This window comes from Lepidothrix coronata, unplaced genomic scaffold (assembly GCF_001604755.1).
Source record: "Lepidothrix coronata isolate B3197 unplaced genomic scaffold, Lepidothrix_coronata-1.0 Scaffold362, whole genome shotgun sequence".
Lineage (NCBI taxonomy): Eukaryota > Metazoa > Chordata > Aves > Passeriformes > Pipridae > Lepidothrix > Lepidothrix coronata.
In genome coordinates, this window is record NW_016690542.1 from 53,231 (window position 1) to 72,281 (window position 19,051).

General features: G+C 60.3%; 1 protein-coding gene across 1 annotated transcript in view; it reads right to left on the reverse strand.

Annotated features, from left to right (window-relative positions):
- The window catches only part of LOC108509414 (SH3 and multiple ankyrin repeat domains protein 3-like), a 139,781-nt gene that overhangs the window by 2,215 nt on the left and 118,515 nt on the right, over positions 1 to 19,051 (reverse strand). The window contains exon 10 of the mRNA XM_017838839.1: positions 13,746 to 16,092. Coding sequence (XP_017694328.1) covers positions 13,746 to 16,092 — 2,347 coding nt within the window. The remainder of the gene's footprint in view (positions 1 to 13,745; positions 16,093 to 19,051) is intronic.

Consider the following 19,051-nt stretch of genomic DNA (forward strand, 5'->3'; position numbering starts at 1 on the left):
CTATCCTATCCTATCCTATCCTATCCTATCCTATCCTATCCTATCCTATCCTATCCTATCCTATCCCATCCTATCCTGTCCTACCCTAGTCCTGTCCCAGCACTGTCACTTCACTTGTCCTCCAAACTAACCCATATCCTATCCTGTCCTACCCTAGTCCTGTCCCAGCACTGTCACTTCACTTGTCCTCCAAACTAACCCATGAAATTCCTGCACACTGGAATGTGGTGCCTCATTTCCCTGCCATCTCCGTGCTCTGCCTCCCATCTCAGGTCCCTCCCGGAACAGATGGACACTCTGGAATCCTGTTGGTGGCAACAGGAGTCTGAGGGCTACACTCCATGGCACCAACCGGTGCCACCAATGCCACATCGTGCCAGATCCTCGTTTTGGGGATGTTAATGAGCTCCAGCGATTCCTCACAATGATGGCCCCGAGGAGATGAGCTGGACACGACTGCAGGTCCACAGGATGAGGCACATTCCCTCTAATCCCCACTTCCCTGCCTCCCTGGCACGGTGGAGGAGGGTTGTGAGGCAGCAGGACGATGAATCACCTTTGGGAAGCTCCGACAAGGAAGAGCTGAACGTCCTTGGGGGCTTGAGGATGAGAAGTGCCAGGACAGAACGTGGCCGTGTCCCGTTGGGAGCCCATCCAAGGACCTTGGCTCTGTGGGAAGTGATGGAGAGAAAGTTCTGGATCTGCTGGAAGACCCAAAGGCAGCAGCCATGGACAGGCCAAAGAAGCACTGCAGCTCCAAGGTGGGTGTTTCTCCCAGACCCATGGATGCACTCGTGTCGCTGCACTCCCGTTGGGAATTCCGGGCACACTCAGTGCCAGGAAGGTGAAGGGAAGGGGCAGCAGGCCTGGCTGGTCAGGTGGCACCTGCAGCTCCATCCTCTTCCACAGAGCACCTGGTCCTGGCCATGCCCTATGGAAGTGTGTCCCTGGCTCCCGGCCCCTTCGGCAGCGCTGCTCTCCAGCCTGGGATCAGGCAGCTGGACAGTCCCAGATCCAGAGTTAACTCCTCAGGGACCATCAGACAAACCACTGGCTCACTTTTTGGGGTGCTGCTATCCCAGCCCTCAGCTTTTCCAGGCTTCACGAGCCCTACGGAATCATCCTTCTCCTCCAGGCAACGAGTCCACGCAAGGGAGCTCAGCGAGACAACGGAGCTCTTCCTCCACTTCCCATTCCTGGTGTCTTCTCCTGGCCCTCGGAAAGGTGGCAGCCACGAGGGAGTGGCATTGCTGGTGCTCCAGGTTCTTCCATGAGCTGGGATGTGGCAGCTCCTTCAGTCGGTCTCCGAACGCACGAATCCCAATTCTGGCAGCTCCCGAGCTTGGAGGCAGTGGATCATTCCTGGGATTGCTCCTTCGGTGCAGCCAGGAAAAGGAGCCTATGGAAAGGCAGCAGAATCACAAAAAAGGGAGCTCAGGTCTCGCAGGAAGCGGATCACAAGCAGAGAAACTCCGGCTGATGGAGAGGGAAGTTCTGTCCAAAGGAAAAGGGATCAGGCGCTTGCAGGACGGATAATTGGGCCTTCTGGGAATGCTGTTACTGGAGGTGTTGAGGAGCCGATCTCTCCAGTGAGTCATTAAGGGATGAAGAGTCTTCCTTTGAACTCCACATCTCAGTCTGAGCGTCTCCAAGAGTTGCAGAGGCGAGGGCAGGCTCAGCTCCGGGGGCACCATGCTCCAAGTGCTCCCAAGGGAAACGCTTCCCTGTTCCTCGGGAAGGCGTCCGTGCTCCTGCTCCAGTGGTCCAGGATGGCCCCCAAATCCTCAGACCCGCCTGGAGGACTCACCTCCTGGGTGACAACTCTTGCTAAGGAGGAGTGAGGCACGAGATGGCTCCCGTGATTCCCAGTGTGCTCCCAAAGGCTCCCACGTGGAGCTCGGTGCCACCTGTGACACACCCGGGCTGGGCTCGGGGATGAGAATTCCCAAAGACTCTGATGTGGATCTTGGCATGAACTGGGGCCCAGGGGTTCCCAAAAGCTCCAGTGTGGAACTCAGTGCTGTGACCACGTCCAAGCTGAGCTTGGAGCCAGGAATTCCCTTCTCCACCATCCAGTGGGTCCGTGAGTTCCAGCGGTGGAGGATCCACCCAGACCTCAACATCACTGCCAGCAAAGACGTGCAGAGCCCCAGGTCATTCCAGGTCATTCCCATTCCAGACATTCCAGGACCACTGGGCCCCTTCCAATCCAAGCCACTCTGTGATTCCTTCCTTTTTGCTGGAGCTGTCCCGTGGCAGAGCCCTCCCTGAGAGTTATGGAATGAGGGCTTGAGCTGACAGAGCTTCTTCCAGCCTTCCCAGGGACCTTCCTATGGAACTTCTTCCAACCTCCCTATGGACCTTCCTATGGACCTTCTTCCAACCTTCCTATGGACCTTCCTCCAACCTTCCTATGGACCTTCCTACAGACCTTCCTTGCTCACCGTGCCATCCCACAGACTCCAGCGGGATCCAGGGATCAGAACAGCCTGTCCCTCCTTCTCCTGCACTCAGAAAGCTCCTAGTCCTAGCAATGCCCAGAAAATAAGGATGTGGGACTTTTCCCACGTCCTTGGATGAGCTGCAGGGACACCTCTGGGCCGGACACGGAGGGGACAGTTGAGCTGTGTCATCACCTTCCCTCAGACCCAGCTTTGGGAACGTCACCAACAGCCCAAACCTGAGCCTGGGGAGCCGGGGGTGCCCTGGATCTGCTCTGGCACTGACTGTCCTTAGTGCTGCTCCCTAAAATATCCTGGGTTTGGAGCAGCCCGTCCTGACAGGGATTAAACACAAACCCCTGGGGTAAGGACGAGTTTAAAGAGGCTCAGCTGAGCAGGGACCAGTGAGAGCCAGCGGGGATCCTACAGGCAGGGATCTGTTGATCCTGCTGGATCAAGACAGCAGGTAAGCCTGACCCTAACCTTAACCTTAACCCTAAACCTAACCCTTGTCTTTGATCCTAAACTTAACCATAAACCTTATCCCAACCCTAACCCAAGTCTAAACCTAATCTTAATCCTAACCGTGAATTTGACTCTGATCCTGACCCTAACCCTAAACCTGACCCTAAGGTTAACCCTAATCCTGATGCTAAACCTGACTCTGATCTTAACCCTGATCCTGACTCTGATCCTAAACGTAAACCTGACCATAAATTTAACTCCAATTCTAATCCTAACCCTGACTCTGATCCTAACCTTAAACCTGACCCTAAACTTAACCTTAACCCTGATCTTAACCCTGACCCTCATAGTGACCCAAACTGTAAACCTGACCTTTGACTCTAAACTTAACCCTAAACCCGATCCTAACCCCAACCCTGATTCTGATCCTGATCCTAACCCTAAACCTGACCCTAACCTTAAGCCTGGCCCTAAACTTAACTGCAGGCCAGATCTTAACTCTGACCCTGATCCTGACCCCAGTCCTAACCCTAACCCTGCTCCTGACCCTGCTCCTGCCTCTGGCTCATGCTGGGAGCTGGGCAGAGATACTGGGAACTGGGCAGGGATACTGGGAGCTGGGCAGGGATACCGGGCATGGATGGAACAGCATCCAAAGGTTTCCCACACACAGTGGCAGCATCAGGGACGGTCCCACGGGTGACACGGGACTGGGACAGCACGGCCATGGTGGGACACCGGCCCTGCCACCACCCCAAATCCTCTGGGGCCAGGAGGGGGGGCAGGACACGGCTGAACTCTGCCCGTCCCGCCCCGGCAGCCGCGGGAGGAGCGGCGGGAAGAGCCCCGGGATGAGGTCCCGCAGCACCAGCCCAGGGCAGGTCCCCCCCGGTGCCCCCTGGACGCTCCGTGAGGGCAGCGACAGCACTGCAGGGATGAGGACGTGGGCGGGTGCGATGGGATGAGCCCCCCCCACCGCGGGATCGGGCCCGGAATGGGAGCAGGGAGCAGAGAGCAGAGCCCCCGGCACGGCCCCGCTCCGAGCCGCGCTCCAGCCCGCGGGTGCTCCCCAGAACTGAGGTGGGACAGGGGCTTCCGAGCATCCCCCCCTCTGCTCCAGCCGGGAGCAGGGCCGATCCCTGGGGATGGCATCCAGCGGGAGGGCAGCCCTTCCCAGCCCCGCCCGGGCAGGGCCCCGGGATGGGGCCGCGGCCTCGGGAATTCAGCACTCGGCAGAGAACGGCGAGTGAGATCCCACAGGAGCCAGCCCAGAGCTCCGAGGGCTCCGGGGCTGCGGCACACGAGGGATGGAGCTCCACGGGCACGACAACGGGACACACGGACAGCACGGAGGGAGCACAACCAAGAGCACACAGCTGGCCATGCAGGCTGGGGAAATTCCCACGGGAGAACCCTTCCACCCCGCTGTGCCCGCCCGGTCCCGTGGATCGTCCCCACCCGGTCCCACGGATGGGCAGGAATGGCCAATCCCAGGATCCCACTGCCCGTCCCAGCCCGGTGAGTGCTCCCAGCTCGGCGGCCACGGGCTGGGGAAAGGATTCCAGCAGCTCTGGAAGTGACTGGGACCTGCTGGAATCGTGGCCAAGGAGCTCTGCCAGGAGGATCCCTCCGGTGCCAGTCGCTGGGAGAAGGGGGGTCAGTGGATCCTGGTTTTCCTGCTGCAGCCTCGGGTGACTTTCCCGGGGACCCGTGGGTCACCAGGCCGGGGGTGTCCCCTGCCCGCAGGACCCTGCACTGGGATGGAGCAGGATGCCAGGGCAGCAAGGTGCTGCCACCTCTATTCCATGGGAATTTTGCCCCAGAGGGTGACCCTGGGACACCCCACCACGGGGAAGTCACGGAGGGACCCTTGTGCATCCATGGAATGGGGGGAGCTGCTGGGATCAGACAGGGGATGTGCTTCCTGGGGGCGCAGCTGGCTCGGGTCACCCTTGCCGGGGTCTCTCCCACCCTTCCCGGGGCCTCTTCCATCCTTCCTGTGGTTCTTTCCCACTTGCTGGGGTCTCTCCCACCCTTCCTGGGTCTCTCCCACTCTTACTGGGATACTTCCCTACACTTGCTGGGGTCCTTTCCCGCTTTCTGGGGTCTCTCCCACTTTTTCTGGGGTTCTTCCCTAATCTTGTTGGGGTCTCTCCCCACACTTTCTGGGATCCTTCTCTACCCTTGTTGGGTCCTTCCCTCCCTTTTTGGGGCCTTTCCCACCCCTCCTGTGATCCTTTCCCAATTGCTGGGGTCTCTCCCACCCTTCCTGTAGTTTTTTCCCACTTGCTGGGGTCTCTTCCACCTTTCCCAGGATCTCTCCCCGCTCTTGCTGGGGTCCTTCCCTACTCTTTCCTGGGGTCTCTCCCACTCTTTCCGAGGTTTCTCCCACCCTTCCTGGGGTCTCTTTTACCTTTCCTGGGGTCTCTCCCACCCTTTCTGTGGTCCTTTCCCACCCTTTCTGTGGTCCTTTCCCACTTCTTGGTGTCTCTCTCACCCTTTCTGGGGTCTCTTTTACCTTTCCTGGGGTCTCTCCCACCCTTTCTGTGGTCCTTTCCCACTTCTTGGTGTCTCTCTCACCCTTCCTGGGTCTCTCCTACGGGCCGAGCCGCACTGAGGGTTCCCTTTCCTGGAATCCCCCCCCCAACAATCCACAAATCCCATGGGAAGCCCGAGGGAATTTCCTCACCACCGCAGCAGCAGCAGCAGCAGCAGCAGCAGGAGCAGCACAGACACCACAGCACAGGGACACAGGGACACAGGGACACGGGGACACGGGGACACAGGGACACGGACATGCTACCGGGGCACACCGGGATGGGACGGGAACACGCACATTCCAGAGCGGGCCCACTGCCCGTTCCCGGCCCCGGGGGGGCCCTGGGAAGGCCGGGGGGGCAGGGGGGGAGCGGGAGGACAGGTGATTGCTATGGAATGGGAACATGCTCACTTACACAACTCGCCCACCCTCCGGAGGCCAGAGGCGGTTCTAGACAGAGCAGCGCGGACATGCAGATGGAGAGCAGGAAGAGAGGCAATGAGAGAGAATGTTGTTAGCTCCGGTCCGGGCAGCCCCACACGGAGAGGGGAGGGCGGATCCCATCCCGAGGGACCCGGGGAGGGACCCGGGGAGGGCACGGGGCGAGGGGCACCGCGGGCGGCACCGGCGCTTCCCCGCGCCCGGGGATGGGACGGGACGGGATGGGGAGACCCCCGGGGGGCTGAGGGGAGCTGGGGAGTGGCCAGGTCGGAGTTGCGGGGTCAGGGGATATCGGGATGGGCCCCGCCGGTCGAGGTTATGTCCGTATGGGAAATGGGGCGGTTGTAATTGCATGGATTCGACAGCCAAAGCCTGGAGGGTTGGACAGCGACAGAGCTGTGGGACGGGCTGGGAGGAGAGGGAGGAGGAGAGGGGGAGAGGGGAGGGACAGGACAGGGATTCGGGAAGGGCAGGGAAAGGAAGGAAACAACAAAATGCATGAGAAAAAAACGCCCCACGGCAAGAACAAGACCGAGCAGCCGATACAATTCCCGACTTTTCCCGTGTCCCCCCCCCGCCGTGATTAGTGACAACATCAGCTACACCTAAAGGTCAGCTACGCCTTGCAGGTGAGTTGGTGCTTCCCAGAGGGAATAACCACGGCTCCTCCGTGTGGGAGTCGGCTGGGATCCCTGCTGAGGGCTCTGCTGAGCTCCCCCAGCCCTCGGCTGTGCCAGCAGGAGGGAGCCAGTGGCCTCTTCCCTCCTGGATGGCATGGCCACCTCACCTGGGCAAGGACTGCCTGTCCCCCTGCCCTCCCCTGACAGTGCCAGGGGCTCCCACGTTTGGCACAGTGGCTACAAACGCCACACAATCCCCGGTTTGTTCCCAATTCCATCCCTTTTCCACAGGTGGAATGGGGAGGAAAGGCTGGAGCCATGCTGGGAGTGTCAGGTGGGGCCTGGGGGTGGGAGCAGCACAAGGAGCTGCTGTTGGAGCGGCCTCAGGGGAGGGATCTGGGAGGAACACGTGGTTATTCCCTGGGGAACGTGTCCTGCTGTGTCCTGGTGACCACCTGGAGCAGGGATGGAGCAGAGCAAGAGGAGCTCCAGGTGCTGTGGCTGTTCCCCCCCTCGTGCTTCCCCACCCAGGAGGGTCTCAGCCTCCAGTTGTGGTTTGTCTGGAGCAGTTCTGGGAATGGGCATCCAGCCAGGAGCTCTGTCCTGCCTGTGGTCCCTCACGGAGCAGGGACAGTTGGGAACAATCCCAGATGTCAGGAAATATTTCCTACAGGGAGCTCTGGCAGGGTCAGAGCTGCTTATGCCATAACTAAGTGTCTCTTTTGTCCTTCTCTCATCTCTTCTCAGCAGGAAAAGGCAATTTAAAGCTGGAATCCACATGAGAATTCCCATCTCATGTCCCAGGGGTGTGCTGCCCCTGGGACTCCCCAGGCCAATCCCTTCCCTGTGGGAGGTCCCTCAGAGCTGCCCTGAGGCAGCTCATGGAGCTCCCTCCTCCCTGCTCTGCCTCCTGCTTGAACCCAACCAGGAACGGTCCCTCTGCATTTCTCCATGGAGAGGAAAAGCCCTTTTCCTGGGGATTCCACCTCTGTCCACCACAGCCCCGAAGGAGCAGGTGACAAATCCCTGCCGTGGGACCATCCCAAGCCAGACTCGCCCACCACCAACCCTTTGGGCTCTCCCTCTTCCCTCTTTCCTTCGGCACTGCTGCGACCCAGAGCTCATCTCACGGAGCCCCAGACACCCCTCCCTGCTCTCCCCAGGTCTCCCAAGCCCTGGCCAAGCCCGAGGCCGTGCCAGGCAGGATGAGGTGAGTGGTTAGTGATGCAGTGACGGGATGGGTGAAGCCAGCGGAGCTGTGACACGGACACGTGCTGAGACCCGGAGCCCCTGTCTCCTTGTAGGCAGCACACAGGAACATCAAAACCCCTTCCTGGATCCGGTGGCAGGAGCCTCTGGGCTGGTGGCAGCTCGGGATCCCCCGGGATCACGGGCTGGGGGTGCCCCCTCCATCGCAGCCCCCTAAAACTCCGGCTTTTCCACTGCCCAACCTGCAGCAGCTCATCCCTGTGCTCCCCACGGCCCTGCTGACGGAAAAGCTCCCCATCCTCAGCCTGCCATCCCAGGAGAATGCTGGGAAAATGCCATGGCAACCTGGAGGGAAGAGCAACGGCTCCCTGAGGGAGCTCCTGCCTCCCTGAGCCCCCCCTGCGAGGCCGAGGGCCCACCACCCTGTCCGTGTCCTCCCTGCAGAAACCTCCTCCCCTGGGAAGAGGAATCCATGGAGCCACGGATGTTTTTAGGCAGCCATGGAGGTGGATTGAGCATCTCCAAGCTCCATGGCTGTGGCAGAAGTGGGGTGGAGCCGTGCCAAGGGTGGGTACCTCCTCCTCCAAACTGCCCACCTCTTCCTTCCAACCTGCCCACCTCTTCCTTCCAACCTGCCCACCTCTTCCTTCCAACCTGCCCACTTCCTCCTTCCAACCTTCCCACCTCCTCCTTTAACCTGTCCAGCACCTCCTTCCAAATCTGCCCACCTCTTCCTTCCAACCTGCCCACCTCTTCCTTCCAACCTGTCCACCTCCTCCTTTAATGTGTCCACCACCTCCTTCCAAATCTGCCCACCTCCTCCTTCAACCTGCCCACCTCTTCCTTCCAACCTGTCCACCTCCTCCTTCCAACCTTCCCACCTCCTCCTTTAATGTGTCCACCACCTCCTTCCAACCTGCCCACCTCCTCCTTCAACCTGCCCACCTCCTCCTTCAACCTGCCCACCTCCTCCTCCTTCATCCTGCCCACCTCCTCCTCCAACCTGCCCACCTCCTTCCCAAACCTGGCCTCCTCCTCCTCCAACCTGCCCACCTCCTCTCCAAACCTGCCCACCTCCTCCTTCCCAAACCCACCCACCTTCTCCTCCAACCTTCCCACCTCCTCCTTCCCAAACCCGCCCACCTTCTCCTCCAACCTTCCCACCTCCTCCTTCCAACCTGCCCACCTCCTCCTCCAACCTGCTCACCTCCTTCCCAAACCTGCCCACCTCCTCCTTTAACCTGCCCACCTCCTTCCAAACCTGCCCACCTCCTCCTTCCAACCTGCCCATCTCCCCCTTCCAAACCTGCCCACCTCCTCCTCAATCCTCAGCCTTGGCCATGTCCTGTCCAAACCTGCCCATGTCCGTCCCACACGGGGCCACCTCCTCTCCAAACCTCACTGCCACACAACCCCCCCCGTTCCCACCCTCCCTCTGGAAAGGCACCGAGTGCCCGTCTCTCCACTGCCCTCAGTGATTCCAGCCCTTTCCATCTGCTCTCCGTGGCCAATTCCCTCGAGTTTCGGAGCAAAGCTCCGCTTCCCGCAGGGATTTGGCCCCCAGGAAACACCCGAAGCCTACAAGGAAACAGGGGGTTGTATCTGCAGCGGCTCAAAGCTTGTGCCAGGGATGTTACACCAGTTCACTGAAACAGAATTAATCGAGGAGTTGAGGAAAAAGAGGCAGCTTTACCCTGGGAACTAAATGCCCCAAGGGCTTATTTTTCTTCTCTCTCTCTCTCAGATCTGTAGAAATACAAAGCAAGTGGTGGGTTTGCAGAACAGCACCCGAAACGCTCCGTTTGGCAGCTCAAATTCTGCTTCACGTGACACTTTTGGCGTGTTGGGCTGTCGCTTAAAGATAAACAGACAAGCAAACGAGCAAACACACACACGACCCCTCGGCAAAGCACCCCCTGACCCGGCCCGGGAGCCCCCAGACAGCCCCGGGACGCTCGGGATGCTCCTGGGGAGTCACTGGGAGCCGGCTGGGAGGGGCGGATCCGATGGCACTGTGCGGGATGAGGGATGACGGGAGCCTGGAGAGGCTGGATGGGCACGGCCGGGCGCGGGACGGGGGGGACACGGGACGGGGACGTCACCTGGCACGTGGAGTCACCCGGGCTGGGGGTCAGCGGGTCCCCAAGCACACGCACACACCGCTCAGTCGTCAGCGTCAGCTTTATTGGGGACACGGATGTCACACAACGGACCCGCTGCACTGCGGGCACCTCGCGCGGCTCCCGGGGCCCAGGATCGGCTCCCCCTGCCCAGGATCAGCTCCCGGGGCTTGGGATCGGCTCCCAGGGCTTGGGATTGACTCCCATTGCCTGGGATCAACTCCCCCTGCCCAGGATTGGCTCCCAGGGCTTGGGATCGACTCCCCGTGCTCGGGATCAGCTCCCATTGCCTGGGATCGGCTCCCCCTGCCTGGGATTGGCTCTCACTGCTTGGGATCAGCTCCTGCCGCCCAGGATCGGCTCCAGAGCAGCCACAGACACCGGGACACCTCATCCCTCTCCCACAGCTCAGCGGGCTGGATCTTCCAGGATCCGTCACTGCTCTACAAACCCCTGACAGGAGGGGGGGGCCGGGGGGGGGGGTCGGGCTCTGCTCCCGGGGAACAAGGGACAGGACAAGAGGAAAGGCCTCAAGCTGTGCCAGGGGAGGGTCAGGTTGGATACTGGGGAAATTCCTTCCCCCAAAGGATTGTAAAGCACTGGAATGGGCTGCCCAGGGCAGGGGGGAGTCCCCATGCCTGGAGGGATTTCCAAGCCCTGTGCATGTGGCACCTGGGGACAGGGGTCAGTGGCAGCCTTGGCAGTGCTGGGTGGGGTTTGATGGGCTCAGGGGGCTTTTCCAACCTCAATGGCTCTGTGATTCCACGTTAAACAGGAAGAAGGTGCTGTTGGCCTCACACTGCCAGGGCAGCTCCAGCAGAGCCGAGTCCGTGTGTCCCCACACAGGGGCCATCACTCCTTCCCAAGGACAGGCCCAAAGGAAGTTGTCCCTCTGCTCTGCTGTCACTGTCACCACCGGTGAGGACCGTGCAGGAGCTGTGCCAGGCGAGCCCCTCTCAGCCTGGGCACGCTGGTGTGCCTTGTCCCGGTCCCGGGGGGTGGAACCAACACTGCCTCCAGCAGTTCCTCAACTCTGACCTCACGTTCCCATTCTCAGTCTTTCTTGGCCTCTTTCTCAGTCCCTCTGGTCAAAGGTCCTTCCGTGGAAGCCCGTCTTGGAAGGAGACAGAGCCAGAGTTAGAGCTATGGAGAGAGTTATGGATCGTGTCTTCTCATCCCGGGGTGTCCAGGCAGGACCCCCGAGAGCTCTGAGAGGGAAACGCTCCAGGGCCTGACCTGGAGCTGCCACGTGCAGGGAAATCCCTGCCCTTGGATGGAACTGCTGTAAATTCAGAATTAGGGCAGGAAGAAATTCCCTGTCCCCTGCAGGACTCCAGGACACTTCACAGCCCCCATCCCTGAGGAACTCCAGGATATCTCACTGTTCCCATTCCTGAGGAACTCCAGGATATCTCACTGTTCCCATTCCTGTGGGACTCCAGGACACCTCACTGTTCCTGTTCCTGTGGGACTCCAGGACATCTCACTGTCCATGTTTCCTGTGGGACTCCAGGACATCTCACCTTTCCTATTTCCTGTGGGACTCCAGGATACCTCACTGTTCCCATTTCTGAGGAACTGCAGGATACCTCACTGCTCCCATTCCTGTGGGACTCCAGGATATCTCACTGCTCCCATTCCTGTGGGACTCCAGGACATCTCACCTTTCCTATTCCCTGTGGGACTCCAGGACACCTCAGTGTCCCCATCCCCGTGGGACCCCAGGATACCCCAGTATCCCTGTTCCCTGTGGGACTCTAGGACACCTCAGTGTCCCATTCCTGTGGGATTCCAGGACACATCACTGTCCCCACCCCCGTGGGACTCCAGGTCACCTCAGTGTCCCCATCCCCAGACTACAGGACACCTCATTGTCCCCATATCCTGTGGGACACAAGGACACCTCATTGTCCCTGTTCCCTGTGGGATTCCAGAACACCTCTGGCTCCAGGCAGCTCTTGAGGGAGGTTTAGGTGACCCTGTCCTTGTCCAGACAGTTCCAGGACCTGGAAACCATGTCCTGAACTGGGTCATCCCACTCTTACCTAACTGCTCCTTCCATTATTTCCTGAATTTACAGCAATTCCATAAAAAAGAGGAACTTGGACAACGCGGGAGAGGGACTGACATCATTAAATATTCTATTTACAGCCCATTTCCTGGGAAATATTTTAAGTCTTTGCCACCAACCGGGAGCATGAAAATTTCAGAGATGAAAGGCCGTGACTTTGGGAAAAGGAATGGGAACGTTTAACTCTGTGGGACGGCTGGAAGGGCCACACAGTGGTGGTGGGAGGGGGTTTGGAGCGAGGAGGGCGGGGGGCTCCAGGGGCTCTGCTGCTCCTGGGGGGTCGGCAGTGCCATGGGAAGCACAGGGATCACAGGGAAGCAGCGGTGGAGGCAGGAGGGGGTTGAAGAGAAGCGGAGGATGGCGAAGGGATGCTCCTGGAAATTGGGGTCCCTGCTGGGGGGGGATCAGCAGGTCAGACAGACACAGATGGGGAGGCCAGGGAAGGGATGGGGACAGGGATGGGGGGCTGTGTTCCCACCTGGAGTCACTGGGAGACAGAGGACTCGCAGCCAGACACCAGAGCCAGTGAGAGGGGTCAGGGGGGCCCAAAACAGCCCCCCAGAGGTGCCAGCACCACGGGGAGGGACCACCAGAGGCCACGGTGGTTTGGTTGGAAGAGCCTTTTGGAAGAGCCTTCCCAAGGGAAGGGCTCCCCTGGCAGGGGTGCACTGCTGGAGCTGCTGTTAAAACCAGAGAGCCCCCACGTTTTCCAGCGCCACTGGAGGTGGGCACAGCTGGCACTGAGCTGTGGGGGACCTGATTCCAGAGGGTCCCCAAATGCATCCGGCACAGGACCTGAGCAGGGCAGGGAGAGGGACCCCGGGTGGGACACGAATGGCTGTCACCTGAGCAAGGGGCACAGGTACCCGCCAGGAGAGTGAGACCCCCAGATCCAGTTCCAGCAGCCCCAGTTTGGTACCCCCGAGGTGGTGCCACCAGGATGGCACTGCCCAGGGCACTGCAGGGAGATGGAGGCTGGAACGACCCCGCACTCCCCTGGGACACAAAGGGACACTTTGTCCCTCACACCACAGCCTGGGATGTCACCTGCTGTGCCAGCACCACGTGGAGGTTTGGTGGGAAAAGCCTTTCCAAGGGAAGGGCTGCCCTTCACCCGGAGCTCCCTGCACCTCGCCGGGCCCCTGGCACCCACTGGGTGACACCGGTGACACTGCTCAAGGCGGCTCTGTGCTGTTGTGGGGCTGCACCTCAAAGGGCAGTGTGACACTGGAGGTTCTGGGTCACCTCCTGCTGTAACTTCACATTTCGAAGCTTTATCGGGGTTTGTGCCCAAATGTCGGACTCCAGTTTAGAGGTTTTTGGACTAGTTTGGTTTCAGGGCCGGGTGGGTGAGGCAGGAACGGGGCTCAGTGGGCACAGGTCAGGCTGTGTCCTGTGTGGGGGATGTCACAGATCACCCTCCTGACCCTCCCACCCGTCAGGGACCGCCCACGGCTCCGACACAGGACAACATCCGGAGATCCTTTGGAATGAGAAGCGCTAGAGGAACACACGTCGCTGTCGGTCGTTCAGGAGCACACACGGAGGGTGGAACCCAGGACTGGGCACAGCAGCGTCACGACAGCGCCAGACAGGAGGGACACGGAGCCACGGCAGGGAGGGAAAAGCGACAGCGACTCGCGACGTGTGCGAGGAGCCGATCCCACGATCCCACGATCCCACGGCTCCCGGGAAGCTCCCGGGAAGCTCGTCCCGGCATCGCCGCAGAGCTCCTGCCGCCTCTGAAACGCCCCTCAGAACACAGCCCGGGTACTCAGCACAGTCACACCCCCACACGCCCCGACCCTCCCCGCGCCCCGGCCGGCGCCGGCGTCTTACCGTGCCGCGACCACCGGCGACTTCTTCCCGGGATCTAAGGTGGACCCGGCCGGTTCCTCCCCCAGTGATCGTGTATCCTTGTTCAGCTGCTGGAGTCGGGAACTTAGCTCACTGATCACAGTTGGCTTGTCATCGTCAGCCCCATGGATGGGCCTGCTCTCCATGGGGTCCCCCCATAGCTTGGACCTTCTCTGAAAGAGGTAGCGTGGCCGGCCGATGCTGGCGGACGCCAGCGTGGCCGCATGTTGCTGGGAGATGAGCTCGCTGTCCGAAGACTGCTTCAAAAGTGGGTCCCTGAAAGTAACTGGCCCCTTGCTGAGCTGGGACTTGAGTTTTGGCTTTGGAGGCACTGGTGGCTTCTCGAGTATAAAAGTTTGTCCATCCGCAAAGGAAGTGTACGTGTCGGTGGGCTCCCCGCTCTCTGAGGACAACGTAGACATGCTGGAGACCGTGGAGATGGTGCTTGTGGTCTCCAGGTGATGGTCGCTCGAACTTCTGGTGTCCACCTCTTCCACTCCCGAGTCCGCGGCGGACTCCGGGGCTGCGGGGGCGTCGGAGGGCTTCCCTGAGGGTGTTCCGCCAGTGGTAGAAGGTGCTACTGCTGCCGCTGGTATGGATGGCGTGCTGGGCGTAGCCAGGTGGCTCACGGGTGTGCCGGGGGTGGTCACCAGGACCCCGTTCGCAAACTCGTCCGGTGGAGGCACCAGCCCTATCTTGGCCAGCTCCTCCCTGGTCTCCTCGTCGCTCGAGGACAGCTGGGCCGGCGGGAGCGTGACCGTGTAGGGCTCCACCTCCTCCTCCGAGCTCCCCTGGCCCAGCGCCTTGTCGGCGGCGGGACTGACCGGAGGCTTCCCCACGGGGCTGGGCTGGGGCTCTGCCTTGGGGGGCTCGGCCGGCTCCGTGCAAACTTCGGGGACGGCCGGGGTCTCCTCTTTTATCTCAAGTCCTATCTCGTCTTGGCCATTACTGGTGGCGTGGACCATGATGAGGCCGGCGGTCTTCTGCTGCGACGTGTCCACGATGCTGATGATCATGGACTTCTTGTCCTCCGGTTTCTTCTCCTCCTTCCCCGGGGTCTCCGCTTGGGCCTCGGTCTCTTTCCTCAGTGTGGACGGAGTCCCCCAGGGGCTCTTGGCGGGGGCCAAAGTCCCAGAGTCCGCTCCGATCGCTCCGATCGCTCCGATCACTCCTTTGCCTCCGGGGGAGTACGCGGGGGACACCAAGCTCTCCAAGTCGCCCCTCTCTGGTTCTTTGGTTTGGATGTCCACGAACAGGGGTGCTGCTCTGTCTGAGTCGGGGCTGTGGATCGGGGTGGGCGACCGGGATGGGACTTGGGTGGACAGGGCCCGTTCCCTTGCGGCCAGCGCAAGCGCCAGTGGGGAGTTCGGATCCAGGGGCTTTCCCGTGAGGGGGTGGATGAACGTTGAGGATGAGCTGCTAATTAATGGCTTTAAAGCTGAGACGGGGGAAGGCAGTAGAACATCTCGGCTTCCTAACAACCGCTCATCGATGGACCTGGACTGCTGCAGGGACGGCATCTCGCTGGGCGGGGGGGGCGTCCCCTCGATGGCCCCGACCGAGAGGAAGACAGTGGATTTCCGCCTCTCATCCAGGCGACGGTCTCGGTCCTTCATGACGCCAGCGATGGCAGTGGCAAAGGGGATGCTCGTGGCTTCGACCTGAGCGATGCCGGCGTGGTGCTGGTACTCCACCCCGCCCAGGCGGTGGCCCCGGCGGGTGGGCGAGGGCTCCCTGCTGAAGCCGCCGGTGATGGCCAGCGCCGCCCGCTCCTGCGCGTCCTCCACCTGCAGCTGCTTCACCAGCGGGCTCTTCTTCCTCTGCGGCTTGGTGGGCGCGAACAGGCTCACGTTGAACTGCCCCATGTTGGCGTAGGGGTTGTCGATGACCCTCCCCTTCCGCTTCAGCTTCTCCGGGGGGGTGGCGGACGGGCCGGGCCGGGGGATCTCCGTGGGCTCCACGGGGAGGTGAGAGGAATCCTGGAGGATTATCATGGATCGGGCCCTCTTCTGCCGCTCGGGGTAAGGGATGGACGTCCTGGCCTGGTCGTACATCTCGGCCGCGCTGATGACCTGCGGGAGGCCGTGCAGTTTGGCCTCCAGGCTGGGCTTAAAGCTCGACCTGATGGTGTCGTAAGCTCTTCCCGGGGGCGGGGGTGGCGAGAAGGATGGAGGGGGGCCTGTGTCGAAGTAATATGGAGAAGGAGGCGGGGGTGGGGCTGTTTGGGGTGGCGGTGGAATCCCATGTCCTTCCCTAACAGTGTCTTGCATGGATGTGCTCCGGGGAAACTTCCCGTCGAGCAAAGAAGCAGCAAGTTTCTCGTCTTCACCTGGAAAACAGGGGGAACAGCGACGTCAGAGGGGACGCTCCCAGAGAACCCAGAGTGCCACCAACTGGGGGGGGGGTCAGTCCCCCCACCCCAGCTTCTATCGGAGGTGACTTTTCATCTTTTCAAGCCAAGCTGGAAAGGGCTTGGAGCAACCTGGGCTAGTGGAAGGTGCCCCTGCCCAGGGCAGGGGGTGGCACTGGATGGGCTTTAGGGTCCCTTCCCACCCAGACCATTCTGTGATTCCAGGTTGGATGGGGCTTGGAGCAATGTGGTCTAGGGGAAGGTGTCCCTACCATGGCCAGGGGATGGAATGAGATTGGTTCTAAGATCCCTTCCAACCCATTCCATGACTCCTGGAGCATTTCCATCTGGAAATGCACCCTCATCCCTCGGAGCAGCCACGACATCTCCCACCGGTTCAGTTCCCACCGGGGGGGTTGTGCCCAACCCTTCCCCACCAGGCTGAGCCCTCTCCAGTGACAGGGCTGCAGACGTGCTCCCTCAGCCCTCCCGGCACCACCTGCCAAGGTGCCAGACAGCCGAGTGCCAGCAGCACCCGCCGCGGCGTCGCCCCGGCACGGGCTCCGCACGCGCCGCTCCCATCACACCTCCCGGCTCCCCGAGGGGCTACATATGTTCCCATGTGCCAGACTGAGCTCAGCGGGGTCTAGCAGGAACTCGAGTGACGGATTTTGAGTGTTGGAAGAGCCCAAAGAAGGCAGATTCCATCGTTCTTACTATGAACCGGCTCCCCGGGTGTGCAGCCAGAGCTTTGCCAAGTACTGGGAATGCTCTGGGAAAGACTGGGAGGATTTTAAGGTAAGGGGAGTTAAAACTGGGGGTTGGAATCAGATGACCTTAAAGTGCTTTCCAACCGAAGCCATTCTAAGCAATTCCATGATCCTACAATCCATTAATACAACAATCCCCCCCTCCACACTCCAGCCTTTGGCCTCAGCTCCCCCCCCATCCCACCCCCCAATTCCCTGTGCTCACCCCTCGCTCGCCAAAACTCCTTCCCAGCCCCTGTTCCGCTGCTCTCAAGGTCTCAAACCGCTCCTGAGAGGATTTTTTTTTGCCTCTAAAGCTTTTCCTTTCCAGAAAATGCTCCTCCTGCACCGTCCACCAGCACCAAAATGCTCCGGCAACCGCGCCCGGTATCCGTCAGCAATTCCACCCAAGGCAGAGTCCAATGGGGACAAAAGGGAGGATTTTGGCACTGGACTTTCATCCCATGCTGTTGTTCGTGCTCAAAGCCGGGCTATTTTTGTTGAACAGTTTGGGGATTTGCAATCCCGAGGAGGGATAATGAACTGGCAGCACGGAACAGGTTCAAAGGGAGCCTGGACAAAGCCAGGAGGAGCTTTTTTGGAGCTATTCTGTGCCCTGAACCCCCTGAGCGCTGAGAATTCAGGAGAATTATCTCATCTGTGCCCTGTTTTCCCTCCCCCCCCCGGGAATCTGCTTGGCAGCAGTGCCTGGGATGGGATCCTGCACTAGATGGAGCCATGGTTTGATTCGGGAGAGACGTTGTCGTGGTCTCGGCAGCGCCAAGATCCAAAAAACCAGTCCTGCCTTTCATGGCTATTTCTGGGAACGGCCAGGAGTTGAAACAAGGGTATCTGGGCAGCACTGAGCTCGGTCACCGTGCCCAGGTTGTCACAGGACACGGCCCAGTGCCAGGAGAGCTCATCCTGGGAATGAGCTGCCCGGCCTGCAGATGGGCACGGATGTGCCAAGCACAGAGCTACTGCAGGAAATCCAGTGGGGAAACTGGATCTTCCTCCTGGAATGCCCTGGTCATGGCTGCCGGAGCAGGGGTGGCACTGGGACACCACCAGATCCCATCTCTCCTCCATGTTTTCTTAAATGAGGAGGGACACTGTGGAAAACCTGCCAGTGCCTTCGATAAGGCACTGCCATGGGCAGGGACACTGTGGAAAACCACATCCAGGCACTGCCATGGGCAGGGACACTGTGGAAAACCACATCCAGGCACTGCCATGTGCAGGGACACTATGGAAAACCACACCCAGGGCACTACCATGGGCAGGGACACTATGGAAAAACACATCTGAGGCACTGCCAAGGGCAATGACCAGCCAGACATCTCAGAAGGACCTTGATGGGAATGGACCAGCAGGACCACCAGGAATCCCAACAAGGACAGGCACCAAATCCCACACCTGATCCGTGTCCCTGGAGGGAGAGACCAGACTTGGATAAAACCCTGAGGAACATGATCTGTGTCCCAGCTGACCCTGCTTAGAGCTGCTGGTTGGACTGGAAACCTCCTGCTTCCCACGGGAATTCTCCCTTGCCTTTGCCCCAGTGCCGGTTCCCAAGCTGGCAGCGAACACAAGCCTGTGCCCTGGAATAGAGGAACGTTCTCTATTCCCTGGGAAAACAAACATCTCCGGTTGCTCCTCAGCGAGAAAACCACCACTGAGGATTGCTCACGGATGGGAGAGGTGGGAGGGAAGAGAACCTTGGCAGGTTCTTCCTTCACTACCTGTGAGTGCCGGTGCTGCCGAGCCTGCGCCGAGCCCGAGTAAACAAGCACAGCCTTACTCATCCCCCTCCCTCCTCCCCGGGCTCCTCACCCCCCACGCTCTGCTGATGACTCTGTCTCCAGCCCCCCCTTCTCCAGCTCTGCTCTGGTCTCACAGATCACAGAATCATGGAATTGTTAAGGCTGGAAGAGCCCTGTGAGCCCATCGAGTCCAACCATCCCCAGCTCTGCCAAGGCCACCACTGACCACGTCCCCAAGTGCCACATCCACAGGGCTCTGAAATCCCTCCAGGGATGGGGACTCCAAACCTCCCTGGGCAGCTGTGCCAGGGTTGGAAAACCCTTTCCAGGAAGGAATTTTCCCAGTATCCAACCTGACCCTCCCCTGGCCCAGCCTGAGGCCGTTTCCCCTTGGCCTGTCCCTTGTGCCCTGGCAGCAGAGTCCGA